Source organism: Ascaphus truei, chromosome 9 (assembly GCF_040206685.1).
Source record: "Ascaphus truei isolate aAscTru1 chromosome 9, aAscTru1.hap1, whole genome shotgun sequence".
Taxonomy (NCBI): Eukaryota; Metazoa; Chordata; class Amphibia; order Anura; family Ascaphidae; genus Ascaphus; species Ascaphus truei.
The window spans coordinates 51,443,233-51,462,144 of record NC_134491.1 but is presented as its reverse complement, the minus strand read 5'-3'; the positions used below and the strand labels follow the sequence as shown (position 1 = coordinate 51,462,144).

Here is an 18,912-nt window from a genome sequence, read left to right as displayed (position 1 = left end):
GGATAAAGTATCTGTCGTCTAAATTTAGCATAGGTTGAACTTAATGGACGAATGTCTTTTTTCCATCTCATCTACTATTAGTGTCAGATTTCCCATTAGGCCCAGGCATAGGGCGTCAAAATGTGGGGGTGGCAAAAAATCTCCGCCCCCATATAATTTTGCTGCGCTCTCGGGCCTATTGGACCTAATGGGAAGATAATTGCCTGTGTCGTCCGCCTCCTGTCTGCCGCGCTCTGGCTCCTTTGGAATCCAAGCGTCAAATGACGCTGCGGACGTCCCCAACGTGACATCACACGCTGTCTCAATGCCATGGCAACGTTGCGACGTCAAATGACGTCATGATGTTGCGTTTCCAAGGCAACATGCCACCGTGCGACGTCACGTTGGTGGCGTCCGCGGCGTCACTTGATGCTGAGATTCCAAAGAAGCAGGAGGGCGGCAGAAAGGAGGCGGCTGACACTGGCAAGTGCCTGAGGGCGGCAAATTTTTAAATCCGCCGCTGTCTACTATGTAACTATGTCAAATGGTGGTTGTTGCTCTATCAGTAAAGCGAGAATCCCTGCAGAAATCACTTCATAGACACGTACATGTTTGCACCTGAAGGGATTTCCCCAAAACGTTGTGCATTATCTCTGCATCATTAAAAACACTTTAAATGTCTATTTGACTTTTGTCACCGAGTTTGAGTGTCACACTATACTGTTCTCTATTGAAGACTTTGATAAATAGCATGTTACATTTGCCCCATCATCTATTGCTGCACTAATCCCTCTCCCAGTAAAGAAAACACCTATAGGAAACTTGTTTTGTAAGATGAAACATTTGTTTACCTCATTGTTAGGAGTGTCTTAATAAGTAGTGTTGCTGTGTCCGATTTCAAGAAATTCTAAACCTGTTACACAGCGAGGTGACGTTCTTTGAACCTAATTTCCGAACGTTTTATACTTAGTGCATGCTGTAAAAATAAATTGGAGGATAGTATTGGGGAAAATACTGCTATACAGGTAGTCCTCGCTATCCAACGTTTCACTTTACAACGAATGGCATATCCAACGCTTTACAATGCAACCCTAAGGGCCGTTTTCCGACGCCGGAATGCGTTATCCAACGCTCACCCCCACTGATTAACATGGGACTCAGTTTACAACGGTTTCACTATCCAACGCTACTCCCAGAACGGATTCCGGTGGATAACCGTGGACCGCCTGTATTCTATAATAGCATCATCTGTGAGCGGTCAATCCTTTTCAACTATGATTGACATGAAACAAAAAAGGAGAAAACAGCTCCGCCTGGAGATGCAGATACACTCCCATCCCATCGGTATACTGTATGCTGCATCAGAAGAATACATGTCAGGTTCATGTCCATGCAGTGCACTTCTAAACCATACTGTCGGTAGAAACTGACTGCAGCTCGGTCTGTTGAAGCGATGTACTGCACAGATAATGTAGCCCTCTCTGTCAGACATTTGCAGTCTTTGGGGTTTATGTATCAAGGCAGAAGTGGGGCAGTTCTGGGACAAAGGTTATGCCCCATACAGTATGCATCACTAACAAAATCCCGTTTAAATAAATAGGGATTTTCGTTGATACATATAGGGGATTTTCGTTGATACATATGGGGCATTTGTTTTGCCCCACTTTTCCCTTGATGCCCCCACTTTGTGTTTTTTTGGGGAGGTAGGGGATAACTGGCCTATACAAATGACCCTTTCCACAACCCTTATCTTCTGCTGCCCCAGTGACCCGCACAATACTGCAGACTGGTTGTCTAGCCAAAACCTGTTCTTTTCATTCTGCTCCGGTTAAATCTAATACTGTCATCCAAAACCATGGGGCTAGTGTGCAAGGGGATCCAACATGTCACGCAGCCAATGGAGATTACACTGTATCAGGAAACAAAATACTATTATCAGAGGGTTGTGGGCTTGTGCAAAATGACAAATGTGATCAGATTGGATACAGTTACCCAATAGCAGGGGTGGCCAACTCCATCCAGTCCTCCAGAGCTACCAACAGGCCAGGTTTTCAGGATATCTCAGCTTCAGCACAGGTGGCTCAATCAGTCCCAGCTTCAGCACAAGTGGCTCAATCCGTGGGTGTCTTGACTGAGCCACTGATTGAGCCACCTGTGCTGATGCAGGGATATCCTGAAAACCTGCCCTGTTGGTGGTCCTTGAGGACTGGGGTTGGATACCCCCTGCCCTGCTGGGCATTTAAATGAAGTGGTGCAAAATACAAAAACCCAGATCCTGCAAGGCGTGTCAGGGAAAGGGACATCAAAAGGCACCAAGGCAGCCACGACCCCCCCCCCCCTTTACTGCCCAGCTGCTGGAGAGATGTTTATCCACCTGGCCTTCCAGGTCCATATACCTTTAAAGGTGCAGGTCCATTAACCCTAAAAAGGTACTGGTCCCCGATTTGCCCAACAAACGCATTGCCAAGCCTGGCACCGCCTGATCCGGCATGGCAAGGGTTACCCCGGGCGGTGGCTTCCCTAGGCTTAAACCCGGTGCTGCGATTGGCCAGCACGCAGCGATGACTTGAAGGGGTGGAACTAGTGGAGACTACACAAGCCATTTCCACCTGCGTAACGCGACAGTGGCCGTGGCATCTTCCAGCAGACACTGCAGCACTGACCCCCCTCCCCCACCCCCCTGTCCCCTGCCTCACACCCGCACACACCAGGAGACCATGGGCACTAATCCGGAGCATCCCTGCAAGTGGTTGGAAGGGGATCTGGCAGCTCCCAGGCGCCCGGGGGGTGCGCAGGAGGAGGAAGGGGCAGCAGGAGGCTGTGTGGACCAGAGAGGGACCCCCAGGGCTCAGCAGGGAGGGCATCCATCTGTTGCCATGGAGACCACATCCACAGGTAAAGAGGGTACCACCCTGCCTGGCAATGCCTATCATTACCCCCTCTCCTTCATCGTGTTTGCTGTTATGGTCCAAAGTAAGCCAAATAAGCGAAATGTGGCATTTTGGATAAAAACAACAACAAACAAAAAAAGTAATTTTCATTGAATAGTTTTTCATTGATTTAGTGACAGTGGTTGATGAGGTTACTTGAAACTTGATAGGATTGCCGTTGTGATAACTCTCTGTATTCATTACATATCAATACTAAAGCTGTCTTTTTTTTATTTTTATTTTTTATGTCTTTTTTTTAATATACACCTTAAGCTTTCATGGCAACATCAATCCTAAAATCCGATGTGTGCTAAGAACTTCCACCTTGGGGTAATTTAATGATTGAGAGTTCTTCTTCCAAATAAAACAGTCATCAATTTAAATAAAAAAATAGCAGGAATTACCAAGCAAAGAAACACTGTTGTTCATTTTAAGAATAGAAGAGGAGATGGCTTTGGATAATACTTGAAATTGCAGTTTACTTATGTGGAAGATAATCACCCATCCTACCAGTAAACTCCCACTGATGCAGAACTCCATTCTACATGAATGTGCAAACCTCACACAAGTTCTACTTGACATTTAGCAAACCTTTTCTTATCCTTCCTCTTTCTCATGGAAGCTTTCAGTGCTAAAACAAGTCCCAGAAAGTACCTTAAATCTTTTATGTCCTTTGCATTGGCGGCCAAGCTGTCACATCTAGTTTGTGTCATTAAACCCATTCAGTGGATAATGAGTCATTTAAGTACAAAGATATTTAATGATAAATACAATTGTATAAAAGGAATACAACTTATAACACGGCACTCTAAGGATTCCACTGAGTCACATTTTGATCAAATAAAACCTGAAAGCTGTTTTATTTAATGGATACATACCATTTATTTGCTCACTACAGGAAGGCTTTTATAACTTCTCCAAATAGCTTGTCCTAATTTATTTGCAAACCTGATTTGTAGAAATCCTAACAGCAGAAGGTATGTTGATAAATAGGATGAAACCTGAGGTTGTTGGCCCCTCAAACTATATATCCCATATCCCATTTCAACAGGAATGATGTCTATGAACCGAATTTGATATCTGTTCTATTTTACTCTAGAGATCCTACAATTTGAGTGCAGGTTTTGCAAATAGCATGTGATTATAACTCTTGGGTTTTTAGGTTTCATAATGTGCCTTCAGTTGCAATAAGGTTCTGGAGAAGATGGATTATGGACACAGAGATAATATTCCTTTGAAAATGTCCAGGGATTTAGAATTCACATGGTGAATTTTTTTTAGTAAGAAAATGCTCCACATTTGCTATGATCTGGAATTAAAGCGAATTATAAAGGCACATACAATAAATGTGTTTTTGTCCTGTAACTTTGTGTGTGTCCCGGGCCTCCTCCGGGATTATGGTGCACAATGAGATGGAGCTGAATAGTGTATATGCATATTTACTACAAGAATGCATACTTTGCATTTTCATAATAGATTCATCTATGATTTTGTATAGTAAGATGGCCTGTATATTGCCCAGTGGGTACCACAGCACATAAAATACTTGTCTTCAGCACTTTGCCAAGGGCTTCTGATTGCTAAAACTGTGCACTCATCTGATGGTGCTTATTGTCTTAGTTAATGATGATTAGTATAGCACATAGCTCTAGTTCATTATTTAAAGCGTGATAAATGGCATACATTTGAAATTACTATTTCCCAGTAAACTACTTTATATTTTTATATCCGAGGCAATCAGCCACAGTTTGAAGCTGCAATGAGAAGTCACCATTTAAGATTTTTTTTTGTTACTTTTTATTTAGCATTTTCCAGACAGATTCACAAGATATTTAACATATATCACATAATAATGCCGTTTACAGAACAAAAATTGGGGGGTTAAATAACATTGGGGAAGGAAAAAAAGGGGGGGGGGAGAATGAGAGGATGCGGGTTGTAAGACAAGTACAAGACATACAGTGCTACTATTAACATTTATGTATATATTTCTACAGCCCTAGGACTCCAGTAGATCCCTATATCACTTAGAATCGTATCTGTTTATGAAAGTGTGTAAACCAGGGCCCCCATGTATCAATAAACCTATTGGTGGAGTCGTGGAGATAAGCTGACCATCTCTCGAGGTATGCCACATCCCATATTATATTGCAGACACACTGGAAAGGGGGCGGGGTTTTATGTTTCCAGAAGCGAGCAATGGAGCATCCTGTTGCATTAAAGATATGAGTGATTCATTTAGACTCAAGGTTGCTTAAATTGGGAATTGGTGCCCCCAGAATCACAAACAGGGGGTTTCTAGGAATACGGAAATCAGACACCTCTTCTGCCAATTGGAGAATTTTGCCCCATAGGGGTTTAATTTTAGGACATTCCCACCAGATATGTAGGATGGAGTCATGGTTGCCACACTCCCTCCAACACATAGGCGAGACACTTGGATAGATGGAATTTAGTTTTACAGGGGGGTAGTACCAACGATATAGGATTTTATATACAGTTTCCTTAATCACTATACAGGTGAAGTTCTTACCTGCTGCCCCCCAAATATCTCGCCAAGTTTCTATATCTGTAGTTATGTTAAGGTCCCTCTCCCCTGCCAAAATATAATTGTCTGTTTTAGGGTCACTAGGGAGGTTACGGATGGCATGGTAGAGGACAGAGGTGATTCCCTTGGTTAAAGATTGGGTGCTGCACCAGGCTTCAAATTGGGTCATTTGTAGTGGTACTTTTTCTTTGTGTTTAGATTGGATAAGGTGCCTAAGCTGTAGCTTTCTATAAAATTCGGTATTTGGAATGTTGAATTGTGATTGTATTGTAGGGAAGGCCTTAATAGCATGTAGATCCATCACCCCCCTGCTAACTCCGTGCTGCGTCCATAGATTTGGTTGGTTCTTATTTGTATGAGCTGATTAAATTGTTTATGGCTAGATCATAAATGTATCAATACTGGTGGATAAAGAAACAGAAGTGTAGACCAGTGGTGCTAAACTCCAATCCTCAAGAGCCCCCGACAGGTCAGGTTTTAAGGATATCCCAGATTCAGCACAGGTGGCTCAATCAGTGGCTCTTTCAAAGACTGAGCCACCTGTGCTGAAGCTGGGATATCCTGAAAACCTGACCTGTTGGAGGGTCTTGAGGAGTGGAGTTGATCCCCCTGGTGTAGACAATAGTGGGAAAGGTAATTTTGGATTAGATATAAAGCTCTAACACCCAATAAAAGAAAGCTGTAGTTACTGTAAGACCAGAGAGCCCCTTTGTGATATCTGCTTTGTTATTTTAAAGGTAAGTTGGCAATTGATAGGCTTATGTTGTTTGGTGCCAGGAACCACACGTGTTCTGTTCAATTTTGTACTAAAGAAGGTGTGTATGGAAATAGATACTGCACAAAATGTTCTGTAACAAAAGAAAAGAGCACCCCACACACACATCAGGTACAATGATGATATTAAACAAAAAGATTTTAACAGAACAGAATTCCATAAAATATGAAATACTTAAAAAAAACTAAAGTATATTTATTCGGCATTAAAAAACAATGTAAATAGAATGATCTTTCCTATTGTATACATTGCAACAAGCCGAACTGTTTATGGCAGTTGACCTCCATGGTCTGATTGATTTTAGGTGCACTGCACTAACCCCTTCCCACAGTTGTTATTTATTTATTCCAAGTTTAAAAAGGTGTTTCATAACTTCTCATTTATATGTATGTTGTGGGATTGCGAAGAAATAAGCAATTTGCCATATTGAGTGTAAGTGACCCAGGTGGGAATTGAACTCACTATGCCCAACCGCCTTACCTTTTCACTGTATATGTCAACATCAGACAATGAGCATAAGGCGCTTTGGTTCACTTGAATGCATTCACCTTGTTTAAATTCCCCTTCATTTATTTAGTTGCATTGTTCAGACTGTCATTCATTCACGGGCCCCTTTGAAAATACAGCTCAACCCCCTTATAACGCTGTGCTTGGGGTCCAAAGAATCACATCGCGTTATAAGCGGATTCGCGTTGTAGCGGGGTTGAGCTGTATGAGATCTGCACAAGGTTGAAAAATGTGAGCTACATAGGTTCAGTTCTCAACGGTGGAATGTACATTATTTAAGGTGAATAGTTCTCTCGTCTTTTCATCGTACTGCATATATACTGTATTTGTGGATGAGGACATCACAAGTGCTATTGTTGATGTCATATTTCACTTTATATGTGTAAAGTATTATGGGTGTTAGCGTAACAGTGAGCACATCTTTCTTCTTTCTTTTTTTTTAACCATCAATATAAAACCAACCCAACCTTCCACATCACTGCTCACAACTTGTGGTACAATTATCACTGGTGGAAAGGGAAGGTTCTTCTGACTGGTCGCTGCAGCCGAAAAGAGAAAACAAGAACAACATTCTTAGAATAGACCAGGAGTGGCCTACTCCAGTCCTCAGGGGCCACCAATGGTTAGGTTTTAAGGATATCCCTGTTTCAGCACAGGTGGCTGTCATTCTGACTGAGCCACATGTGCTGAAGCAGGGACATCCTACAAACCTGATCTGTTGGTGGTCCTTGAGGACTGGAGTTGGCCACCACTGGAATAGACTAGAACTAATAGAAAACAGGCTATAGGGACGCACTTTAAACAGATTTATTTTGTCACAGTGGCACAGCAAATTGTGGTCTTGTGATGTGATCGTTCACAACTAAAATGAAGCTGGGGGGCGCTGTTCTGGAAAATTAGTTGGCTAAAAAGTGAATACAGACTATGCCTGTTCATTGTAAAACATTGCTGCAATTAGGGGAAGGACAAGGGTTCTATAACTGAGTAAAAACTGGAAAACTTATTTTGATCTACTGCTACAAAATCCATTTCAACGACCAAAATGTGCTGCTTCAGTACCCAGCAGTAACCATTAGTATGTGACATTCTTCCGGTTAGCGAGTGACCTCCATAGAAAGCATATTGGCAGGAACTATTGGGGACCTGTGTGTCCAGGCCAAAGTGGTTCAATTATGAGCAAAACCATGTATCAAAGAAAAGAAAAAATCCTTGCAGTTTTAATGTGATTTGTGTCTTTGTTGCACGTGGTGCATTTTCTGTGCCCCAGAATCTCCCCACTTTTTGCCTTCATACATATTGGGGTCATGGTATCTACTATCTACACCGAGATTTGTGCACAAACCTCTGCATTGTTTTTTGATGCATAAATAACATGCGGATTCTCCCAGCAATTGCTGTTTGTTGCACATTCTTTTCTCTTTGGTTTTCATTTGCTGCTGCAATCCCAGTGGGCTTCTTGACTTGGAAGAGGCCTGCTACTGTTTTCTCTATTTAAAGCCTTGTTATAACCGAGATGGCCATTAGCAGAAACCCTACCCTGGCAGCGTGATACAGCACTATACCACTCTCATCCCTAATACTGCGGCTTAATTCTGTCATAGCCAAAATACTGTATATGTGTCGGGTAAGTCTCTTTACCTTCCGGGGCTGTAAATTGGGGACAGGGTTTCATTGTCCCTTTATGTCACCGTGTGATGTGCTCCTTAAGGATGAAAGGTTGAGAAAAATAATTAGATGGAACAAAAATAGAAGCTCCCTATGCAATAATGATTCTATTTAATGTGGGAAAACATGCATGGAAAAGGATCAGCGTATCTTTAGAAAGATTCAGTACTCTGTATTGCAAAGTGCTGACAAACAATCACATATTGGAAGCAAAGATGTGACTGTTTATTTGGAAGACATTTATATTATAAATTAAAGGTGAATTCCAGCCATTTCTGACAGTATACTATGTACCAGTACCAGTACTCCAGCTATCGAACAATGTAGAGAACTGTAGCAAGGCAATTTTGGCACAAAAACTGGGCATTTTTATCGTGCATTTATGTATCAAAGCAGGGGTGGCTACCAAAACAGGTCAGGTTTTATGGATATTCCAGCTTCAGCACAGGTAGCTCAGTCAGTCCCTGCTTCAGCACAGGTGGCTCAGTCTTCGATTGATCCACTGAGTGAGCCACCTGTGCTGATGCAGGGATATTCTGAAAACTTAACCTGTTGGTGGATCTAGAGGACTGTAGTTGGCAACCCCAGTATCAAAGTAATTATTTTCCAATTTTGCCCAGTCTTCCTCAGCTTGCACCTTGGGGAGAGTCAGTGGGAGGAGGTGAGGAGAAGTTACATGGTGCACAGATTACAGTATAATGAGATGTATCACATTCTGCATCTCTGTCCCAGCTTGCACCTTGGGTAGGGTGACCAGATGTCCCAGTTTAGCCCCCTCCTCTCAGGAGCCCCTTCCCCATCTATTTCTAACCCCCCCCACCCATGTCTCATCCTCTTCCATCCCCTCTCTCCTCTCACTCTCCCCCCCTCTCCCTCCCCGAACATGCACAAAATATATAATACACCCCTCCCCCCCCCCGCAACACACACACATACTACCTTTTGAGGTGGTCTGAGGCCTCTGGTGCCCCGGCTCTCGCCAGCTGCTGCTGGGCCTCTCTCCCACGCCGGATCTCCCTCTATGGAATGCCGGGCCTCTCTCCCACGATTAGTCTCCCTCTCTGGAAGGCCAGGCCTCTCTCCCACGCCGGGTCTCCCTCTCTGGAAGGCCGGGCCTCTCTCCCATGCTGGGTCTCCCTCTCTGGAAGGCTGGGGCCTCTCTCCCACGCCGGGTCTCCCTCTCTGGAAGGCCGAGCCTCTCTCCCATGCCGGGTCTCCCTCTCTGGAAGGCCGGGCCTCTCTCCCACACTGGATCTCCCTCTCTGGAAGGCCGGGCCTCTCTCCCACGCCGGGTCTCCCTCTATGGAAGGCCGGGCCTCTCTCCCACGCCGGGTCTCCCTCTCTGGAAGGCCGGGCCTCTCTCCCACGCCGGGTCTTCCTCCCTGGAAGGCCGGGCCTCTCTTCCACACTTGGTCTCCCTCTCTGGAAGGCCAGGGCCTTTCTCCCACGCCGGGTCTCCCTCTATGGAAGGCTGGGCCTCTCTCCCACGCCGGGTCTCCCTCTCTGGAAGGCCGGGCCTCTCTCCCACGCCGGATCTCCCTCTCTGGAAGGCCGGGCCTCTCTCCCACGCCGGGTCTCCCTCTCTGGAAGGCCGGGCCTCTCTCCCACGCCGGGTCTCCCTCTATGGAAGGCCGGGCCTCTCTGCCACGCCGGGTCTCCCTCTCTGGAAGGCCGGGCCTTTCTCTCACGCCGGATCTTCCTCCCTGGAAGGCCGGGCCTCTCTTCCACACTTGGTCTCCCTCTCTGAAAGGCCGGGGCCTCTCTCCCACGCCGGGTCTCCCTCTCTGGAAGGCCGGGCGTCTCTCCCACGATTGGTCTCCCTCTCTGGAATGCCGGGGCCTTTCTCCCACGCCGGGTCTCCCTCTCTGGAAGGCCGGGCCTCTCTCCCACGCCGGGTCTCCCTCTCTGGAAGGCCGGGCCTCTCTCCCACGCCGGGTCTCCCTTTCTGGAATGCTGGGCCTCTCTCCCACGCCAGGTCACCCTCTATGGAAGGCCGGGCCTCTCTTCCACACTTGGTCTCCCTCTCTGAAAGGCCGGGCCTCTCTCCCACGCCGGGTCTCCCTCTATGGAATGCCAGGCCTCTCTCCCACGCCCGGTCTCCCTCTCTGGAAGGCCGGGCCTCTCTGCCACGCCGGGTCTCCCTCTCTGGAAGGCCGGGCCTCTCTCCCACGCCGGGTCTCCCTCTATGGAAGGCCGGGCCTCTCTCCCACGCCAGGTCTCCCTCTCTGGAAGGCCGGGCCTCTCTCCCACGCCGGGTCTCCCTCTCTGGAAGGCCGGGCCTCTCTCCCACGCCGGGTCTCCCTCTCTGGAAGGCCGGGCCTCTCTCCCATGCCGGGTCTCCCTCTCTGGAAGGCCGGGCCTCTTTCCCACACCGGGTCTCACTCTCTGGAAGGCCGGGGCCTCTCTCCCACGCCGGGTCTTCTTCCCTGGAAGGCCGGGGCCTCTCTTCCACACTTGGTCTCCCTCTCTGGAAGGCTGGGCCTCTCTCCCACGCCGGGTCTCCCTTTCTGGAATGCTGGGCCTCTCTCCCAAACCGGATCTCCCTCTCTGGAAGGCCAAGCCTCTCTCCCACGCCGGGTCTCCCTCTCTGGAAAGCCGGGCCTCTCTCCCATGCCGGGTCTCCCTCTCTGGAAGGCCGGGCCTCTCTCCCACACTGGATCTCCCTCTCTGGAAGGCCGGGCCTCTCTCCCACGCCGGGTCTCCCTCTATGGAAGGCTGGGCCTCTCTCCCACGCCGGGTCTCCCTCTATGGAAGGCCGGGCCTCTCTGCCACGCCGGGTCTCCCTCTCTGGAAGGCCGGGCCTCTCTCTCACGCCGGGTCTTCCTCCCTGGAAGGCCGGGCCTCTCTTCCACACTTGGTCTCCCTCTCTGAAAGGCCGGGGCCTCTCTCCCACGCCGGGTCTCCCTCTCTGGAAGGCCGGGCGTCTCTCCCACGATTGGTCTCCCTCTCTGGAATGCCGGGGCCTTTCTCCCACGCCGGGTCTCCCTCTCTGGAAGGCCGGGCCTCTCTCCCACGCCGGGTCTCCCTCTCTGGAAGGCCGGGCCTCTCTCCCACGCCGGGTCTCCCTTTCTGGAATGCTGGGCCTCTCTCCCACGCCAGGTCACCCTCTATGGAAGGCCGGGCCTCTCTTCCACACTTGGTCTCCCTCTCTGAAAGGCCGGGCCTCTCTCCCACGCCGGGTCTCCCTCTATGGAATGCCAGGCCTCTCTCCCACGCCGGTCTCCCTCTCTGGAAGGCCGGGCCTCTCTCCCACGCCAGGTCTCCCTCTCTGGAAGGCCGGGCCTCTCTCCCACGCCGGGTCTCCCTCTATGGAAGGCCGGGCCTCTCTCCCACGCCAGGTCTCCCTCTCTGGAAGGCCGGGCCTCTCTCCCACGCCGGGTCTCCCTCTCTGGAAGGCCGGGCCTCTCTCCCACGCCGGGTCTCCCTCTCTGGAAGGCCGGGCCTCTCTCCCATGCCGGGTCTCCCTCTCTGGAAGGCCGGGCCTCTCTCCCACACCGGGTCTCACTCTCTGGAAGGCCGGGGCCTCTCTCCCACGCCGGGTCTTCTTCCCTGGAAGGCCGGGGCCTCTCTTCCACACTTGGTCTCCCTCTCTGGAAGGCCGGGCCTCTCTCCCACGCCGGGTCTCCCTTTCTGGAATGCTGGGCCTCTCTCCCAAACCGGATCTCCCTCTCTGGAAGGCCAAGCCTCTCTCCCACGCCGGGTCTCCCTCTCTGGAAGGCCGGGCCTTTCTCCCACGCCGGGCCTCTCTCCCGCCGGTGTGAGCCGGATGCTGGGCCCGCCGGGAAGTCACGCTCAGCTTCCGGTGGGAGAGACCCGGCCTGACAGAGGCACTGCAGCAGCTGGGCAGAGCCGGGTGCCAGCTACCAGTGACCTGGCAGTCGGATGCAGGAGTTGGACCTCCCTGGGTCCCACGCTGTGCCGGCCGGGCCTCCACAGCTGTCGGGCCCAGGACACTTGTCCCGGCTCCCCCCCCCCCCCCGTATATATGCATCAAAACACACTTTTCTATTAGTTAATTAATACATAGTGCCCACAGTACTGAAATCTCACATGTGCATAGTGTAATCTATATTTATATAATGTTAAGGCAACATTGCTTTTTAGAAAGAATTACAACAGGGGGGCTCAACTCCAGTCCTCAACCGGCCTTCCCCCCCCCCCAACAGGTCAGGATTTCAGGATATCCCAGCTTCAGCACCGATGGCTCAATCTGAGCCTCTGATTGAGCCACCTATGCTGACATAGGGACTGGTTGAGCTACCTGTGCTGAAGCAGGGATATCCTGAGAACCTGACCTGTTGTGGGGGCTTGAGGACTGGAGTTGAGCACCCCTGAATTACAACACCTCAAAAGACTCACAGGAGCAGCTGGAGCAGAGCAGCTTGATACATTGATGCAAACTTAAAGTGACGCAGAGTCATAATAGTTTCATTTCAACCTGTTGTGACACTTGATACATATCCTGCATTATGCTCATGATTTACACCTGCTTCTCACCTACTGTATACTCCTCTTTTTTTTTTTAATAATAAAGGTGGATTGAGCTCATTTGTATGACTTTTCAAAATTTGCTTTGCCTTTTGTTAATTAAGGAGCCGTTAAGGTAATACATATATGCAGTGGTTGACAAATCACCAAAAAATCTACTCGCCACACAAAAAAATCTACTCGCCACCCAATACCAAACGTGTGCTGCTTGGGCCAATATTTACTCGCCCGGGGGTTAAATCCACTCGCCCGGGGCGAGCAAATGTATAGGTTTGTCGAACACTGCATATATGATTGGGCTTGTCTGAGATGCTGCTCATGAAAGTTTTATGTGCTGAAAAGTTTCACAAACTGACTATGCCGTGTAGCCACATCCACTTACTGTGTATTAAAAAGCGGATTTTAAATTACTTAAGGGAAGCACATTTCAGTGGAGTAATTAGATAACTGTCCTTGATAAAATACCATTCCAATGTCATGGGACCCAACATAAATAAATGTAGCAGGATGGAAGTTGGTTTGGCACATTCGCCATTAGCATTTTTCATTTCAGTAGCATCTGAGTATTTGCTGAGAATAGAGTTTTATTTAACATTTGTGGTTAAGGCATGCTCCTAGAAATAGATTCACGAGTGTGCATGTACTACTGCTTGATATTCGGTGTCACTAGCCAGACACAGGAAGCCAATACATTTTAGGATTTATTAGGGAAGGTACAGTAACAAGTACCCCAACTCAGACCCAGAATTAATGGCAAACCAAAGCTCAACAATACTGTGAGCCCATGTTACAGTTCATGTTAACTCTGTTACTCTGTACTCTGCTGGCCACTTCCCCAGTCTTCTAGGGGGACAGTTGTCTCTGTGGCTAGTAGCCTCCTGGCTACGCCACCCTGTTTGGTGGGGACTGCCACCCGCCACAGCTTGGTGCCTCAAGTCACTTGATGCTTTCTGGAGGTCACCGAGGCTTAGCGCTACAGGTAACTCTCCACCAGAGTCCTGAGACATGCTGGTACAATCATCATGTAAGGAGTCACCAATAACAGTCCCCCAGAAGCTCTCGCTAGCCAATCAGGTCTGGCCTGGTTATATTAGCTTGAGTTCCATCTCACAAAATTGGCTACACCTGGTGTTCCCCTCAGTAGTGGCCTCATGGATGGGGCCGGAGTCAAGGGTTCCCCACAGAGCTTGACTCTGAGCTGCTGTAGTAGAACGGTGCTCCAGTTTTGCAATCCCAGCTCTCCAAGCAGGTGGTTGACAATGGTCGCACAACAAACACACAACAAACACACAGGTAGCAGGCCCATACTATGGGTCTGCTTTCCCTGGTATACAATGCAAACTCTTAATGGAATTACTCAAGAGTATAGCTCCTTTTACAGGGAAGGTGCAGGTTAACCCCTGAGTGTCCACATCCCCTCCGAAAGAGCTACTCATCACTGGATAAAACATTTGCACATATAAATGACATAGGCACCCCCCTCACATGCCCAACATTAACCCTTTGTTGCCCACATAGAAACTGGAGAGAAAATTAGCATGCGAGCCCTGCTGCCCATGTCGTTACCAGGAATGTGTTTATTAAGATACTCGGCCTACGTGAATAAATCGCTCTTTTTCATGTTTGAAAGATGCAAATTAGCATTGAAAATGCGGTGAAGCCATGAAGCCATATCTCTTCCCCTCGTTTGGAAGGATTAAGCCCCATTCAAGTGACTGAAATCTTGCCACCTTCTGTTGAATGCTAACTCGGAGTCTTTTTCCCATTCAATTTCAAGACATTTTAATCACATATTCATAGGTGTGATATTATTCGGGGCCTTCCACCCCCCTTCAACCTGATCACATGACAAAAACTTTATTAATTGATATACAATATAAATGTGAATACAAATACGTAAAAATACTTGCGTATTTCAACATTATACATAAAAGTTTTGGTTTTTTAAATCAGTGTAAGATACTACTGACCGCAAATTTTTTCTCACCCCCCCCCTCATCCCCTTACCTCGCTTCCTCATCCTCTCTCACCCCCCTCCTCATCCTCTCTCTCACCCCCCAGCTCATCCTCTCTCACCCCCTCCTTATCCTCTCTCTCACCTCCTCATCCTCTCACCCCCCTCCTCATCCTCTCTCTCACCCCCCAGCTCATCCTCTCTCACCCCCTCCTCGTCCTCTCTCTCACCTCCTCATCCTCTCTCACCTCCTCATCCTCTCTCCTCATCCTCTCTCTCCTCATCCTCTCTCCTCACCCCCTCCTCATCCTCTCTCTCACCCCCACTCCTCATCCTCTCTCTCACTCCCCCTCCTCATCCTCTCACCACCCCTCCTCATCCTCTCTCTCACCACCCCTCCTCATCCTCTCTCTCACCCCACCTCCTCATCCTCTCTCCCACACCCCCTCCTCATCTCACCCCCCTCAACAATGCCTACCTGGCTTTGGTGGAGGAGGCCCGCGGGAGTGGAGCAGAGAGGCAGCCCACCAGGGTGGCAGAGGTGTTGGACGGCGGGAGCGAACTTGAAGCAGGGCGGCAGAGGCGGACGGCCGGTTGAGGAGCACTCTGTAGCAGCGGTAAACACCAGAAGTCAGTGAAGTCTGCCGGGTCAGGCCGCTGGTGCACGCTCCTCCCCGGGCCATCCTCTGCCGCCCTGCTGTGCTCCTGCCGTCCCACTTCTCTGCCGCCTTGCACCACTCGGGTGGTCCTCCATCCTCTTCTCCCGCGGCCGCCGACGCCCAGTTTGCGCACTCCTGGAGTAAATACTCTTAAGTATTTTTCCAAATAAAAATATACAAAATCTGTTTCGCCCCCGGAGATAGGTAACCGAAGCCCATAGTCTCCGGGTCAAACCCGGAGTGGTGGCAACCGTTCCTGCCAAGCAAGGGGACTTAAACTTACGCATGCGCATAGGTGCCAGGCAGACCCATTTTCCCGGCTATCTTATTTACTCTGCTGGAGAAAGTAACGAAATATGAAGTCGGTCAAATCATTTGTATATATCACCAGAATATACTGTTTGTCATATTTTTGTCAAAGGGCTTTCTAAGCATGGGCAGTGGCGTGAACAACTGTTGAAAAGGGACCTAATGTGGTATATCATGTGAATGCTAATGGGTTAAAAAGATACACAACATGGCGAGCATCTGAGTAAAAATGTCAGAAGTTCCTTATGCTTCGGACACCCCAAGCTTTTATTATTATTTTAATTTTTCCTGACTCAGACCCCAAGCAACAGCAACAACAAAAATTAATTTTTGTGATCTTAATATATCATACACAATGCCTAGATATTTAATTTCTGTAATGCACTCAGTAAGTGCTGGCGCGTTCCACGCTGAAGAGGCCATTACTGTCGGAATGTATTTTTTCTCGTGAATAAATGACTTTGTTTTCCCAGTGTGACCCAGATTAGGTCATTGTAATTTATATGAAAAGTTTAAGTGACCAATAACTTCTTCATCAGCCTGCACAGTCCTTTGCCATGATACCCGTTGGTTTAACCTCTGCTAGGTTTGTCCATCACGTGCTTTTCTGTATTTGATATATTTTCCAGTGTAACAGCCATCAGTAAGGATTAGGGTCTGTGAAAGACTGTATTCGGTAATCCATTTCATATCCATATCTACAGCCTAACCCAGCGGTGCGCAAACTGGGGGGGGCGGGCGCAAGATTTTGCAAGGCGGGGCGTGGTGGTTGCAGAGGTCCCACGCTCTTCCCCAAGGCATTTCAATTAAATGCTGGGGGTTGCCGTGAGGCCTCTGCAACTTCCCTTACCTTGTCTTCAGTGACGTGTCGCTGTGTCATGTGACCCCGCGGCGTCATTTGACGACGAAGACAAGGTAAGGAAGGGGAGCGAGCAGGGAGGGAGAGCAGACAGGGGGGCGCAGCGGGGAAAGTTTGCGCACTCCTGGTGTAACCCATGAGTAGCAAACTACAGTCCTTAAGAGCTACCAACAGGTCAGGTTTTCAGGATATCCCTGCTTCAGCACATTTATAGGGGCGGTTACAGAGGCCCCGTGCTTTTCCCCACGGCATTTAAATGAAATGCCGGGGAGGTGTGAGGCCTCTGTAACTCCCTTACCTGCTCTTTGCCGGGTCTTCAGCGACGCAATGTCTTGCACTATATGGCTCCAGCTCACGGCTGGAGGCTGGAGAATGACATGTATTTTTTTCCCCTCCTTTGGCCTACATGGAACATTTTTTATTGCAATTATTTATTTCAACCCTGCGTCACGGGAGGCAGGTGCAGACTCGGGAGCACACATGTTCCACAGCAAAAAAGCTCGCTTTATTTAGCATAACAAAAGCATAACAGTGCAACTCCTATATACAGCAGCAGCTGTAGGGTACAGGCACCGCCCGTGGTAGCAGGGTTAACATTGTAGTAGCAAGGTGCGCAAAGTTTTCAGTCTGCGCCCCCCTGCCTGCTCGCGCCCCCCCTTCCCTTACCTTGTCTCCGGCGTCTCAGGACGCCACGGTGTCACGAGACCCCACTATGTCATTTGATGCCGTGGCGTGGCCGAAGGTAAGGGAAGCTGCAGAGGCCTCTCGCGATTCCCTGGCATTTAATTTAAATGCCTTCGGGAAGAGCGCAAGGCCTCTGTAACCGCCGCCCCCCCCCCCCCGTCCCAGTTTGCGCACTTCTGTAGTAGAGTGCTGCAGAGTTAACACTGTAATAGAGATATGCAGAGTCAGCCCTTGCTAGCAGGGGTAACACTGCAACAGAGCAATGTAGGTTTATGCACAGCCACTTCCTTTTTTTTAGCAGGGCTCTTACTGTGTGTCCTGATTCTACAGCGTCTCCATTATCTGCAGCTTTGTGCAGAGCATCTGATCAGGAACAAGCGGAGAGTCTGCAGTGTGAAGCCTTGCACCTGAGCTCTGCTTCTCAGGCAAAGTCAGCTCCCAGGAAAAACAGAACTGGACACCCAGTGTGTATTAAGTCCAGGGTAACAAAACCTACCCTGTTACACCCCCCTGTGCAGATAAGCACCCCACTTCCAGGTTGTGAAGGGATTAATGGCTTAATTTGACATATATAGCAAATGGAAATATTACTGTATGCTCATTTGCATGTCGTAGACAGATCTGCGACCCCACCTTTCACCATTATCACCCAGCACACAGCACTTCCACTGCAGCAAGGGTTTCTGGGAAATGACATGCAACTGAGCACACAGTGCCACCTTTTGCTTCAAAACCATTCAACATGGTTCCCCTATAGGCTTAAGCTTGCTGCATGGTCACAGCTTTGAGCACAGCCAGGGTTAAGATGCATAGCCAGTAAACCCACCCACAGACAGCCGTTCCAAACTTAATGGGTCTCTTCAGTGTGGGGTTGGTTGTACTGGCTATGCAAAAATGAAGCAGGGACTGGTTTTACCATACTTGGTTAAGTTATGGAGGGTAAAAAAAGTGACAAAAACCTGCTTTGCTGTGGAGGGTTTTTATTTGAGAAAGCCCCAAAGTTTGTTTTTGAAAAGTAGTGGAGAAAAAGGCTAATACAACTTGTAAGATGATTTTAATTTATTTTATCTTACAGGTTTTCAAATCTATTGTATATGTGCTCTAGCAGGCAATTAAACAAAGGTTGTTAAAATCTGTAGTGTTGCCATTGAGAGCCAAGACCTTGATTTTCAGTACTCGGCTCAATTGATTTTCTAAGTAATGCAATCCATTTTAAGCTTCATAAAGGCAGTTTTGGCAGAAGCGCAAAAAGTGTTCATCGATTATTATTTCTTTTCCGGGGTGTAGTATACATTTGCATTACAGTACTGCTGAGGGTCACCGCCGTTGCACTATATTAATGCACACTAGGACCTCTTGGTGCAAACGTGTTTTTCAGCAATATGTTCGTTTTTCCATGCTTTGTGATATTTTGAAAGTAGCAGTTAGTCACATTGGGGAATGTATGTAAAGTTTGATCTGGGACTTATTGATGCACGTAATTAAAGATTAATATTAGGACACAGAAAATCTGTAACGGTAAAGGACGTGCAATGGAAGGAAGTTTCTTAATGTT

The 18,912-nt window shown here is 48.2% G+C and overlaps 1 protein-coding gene across 1 annotated transcript in view; it reads left to right on the top strand.

Moving 5' to 3' along the window:
• The first annotated feature begins 2,589 nt into the window (after positions 1–2,589).
• Positions 2,590–18,912, top strand: part of RTN1 (reticulon 1) — a 117,074-nt gene continuing 100,751 nt past the window's right edge. The window contains exon 1 of the mRNA XM_075614810.1: positions 2,590–2,874. Within this exon, the coding sequence (XP_075470925.1) occupies positions 2,697–2,874 (178 nt within the window). The 5' untranslated portion in view covers positions 2,590–2,696. The remainder of the gene's footprint in view (positions 2,875–18,912) is intronic.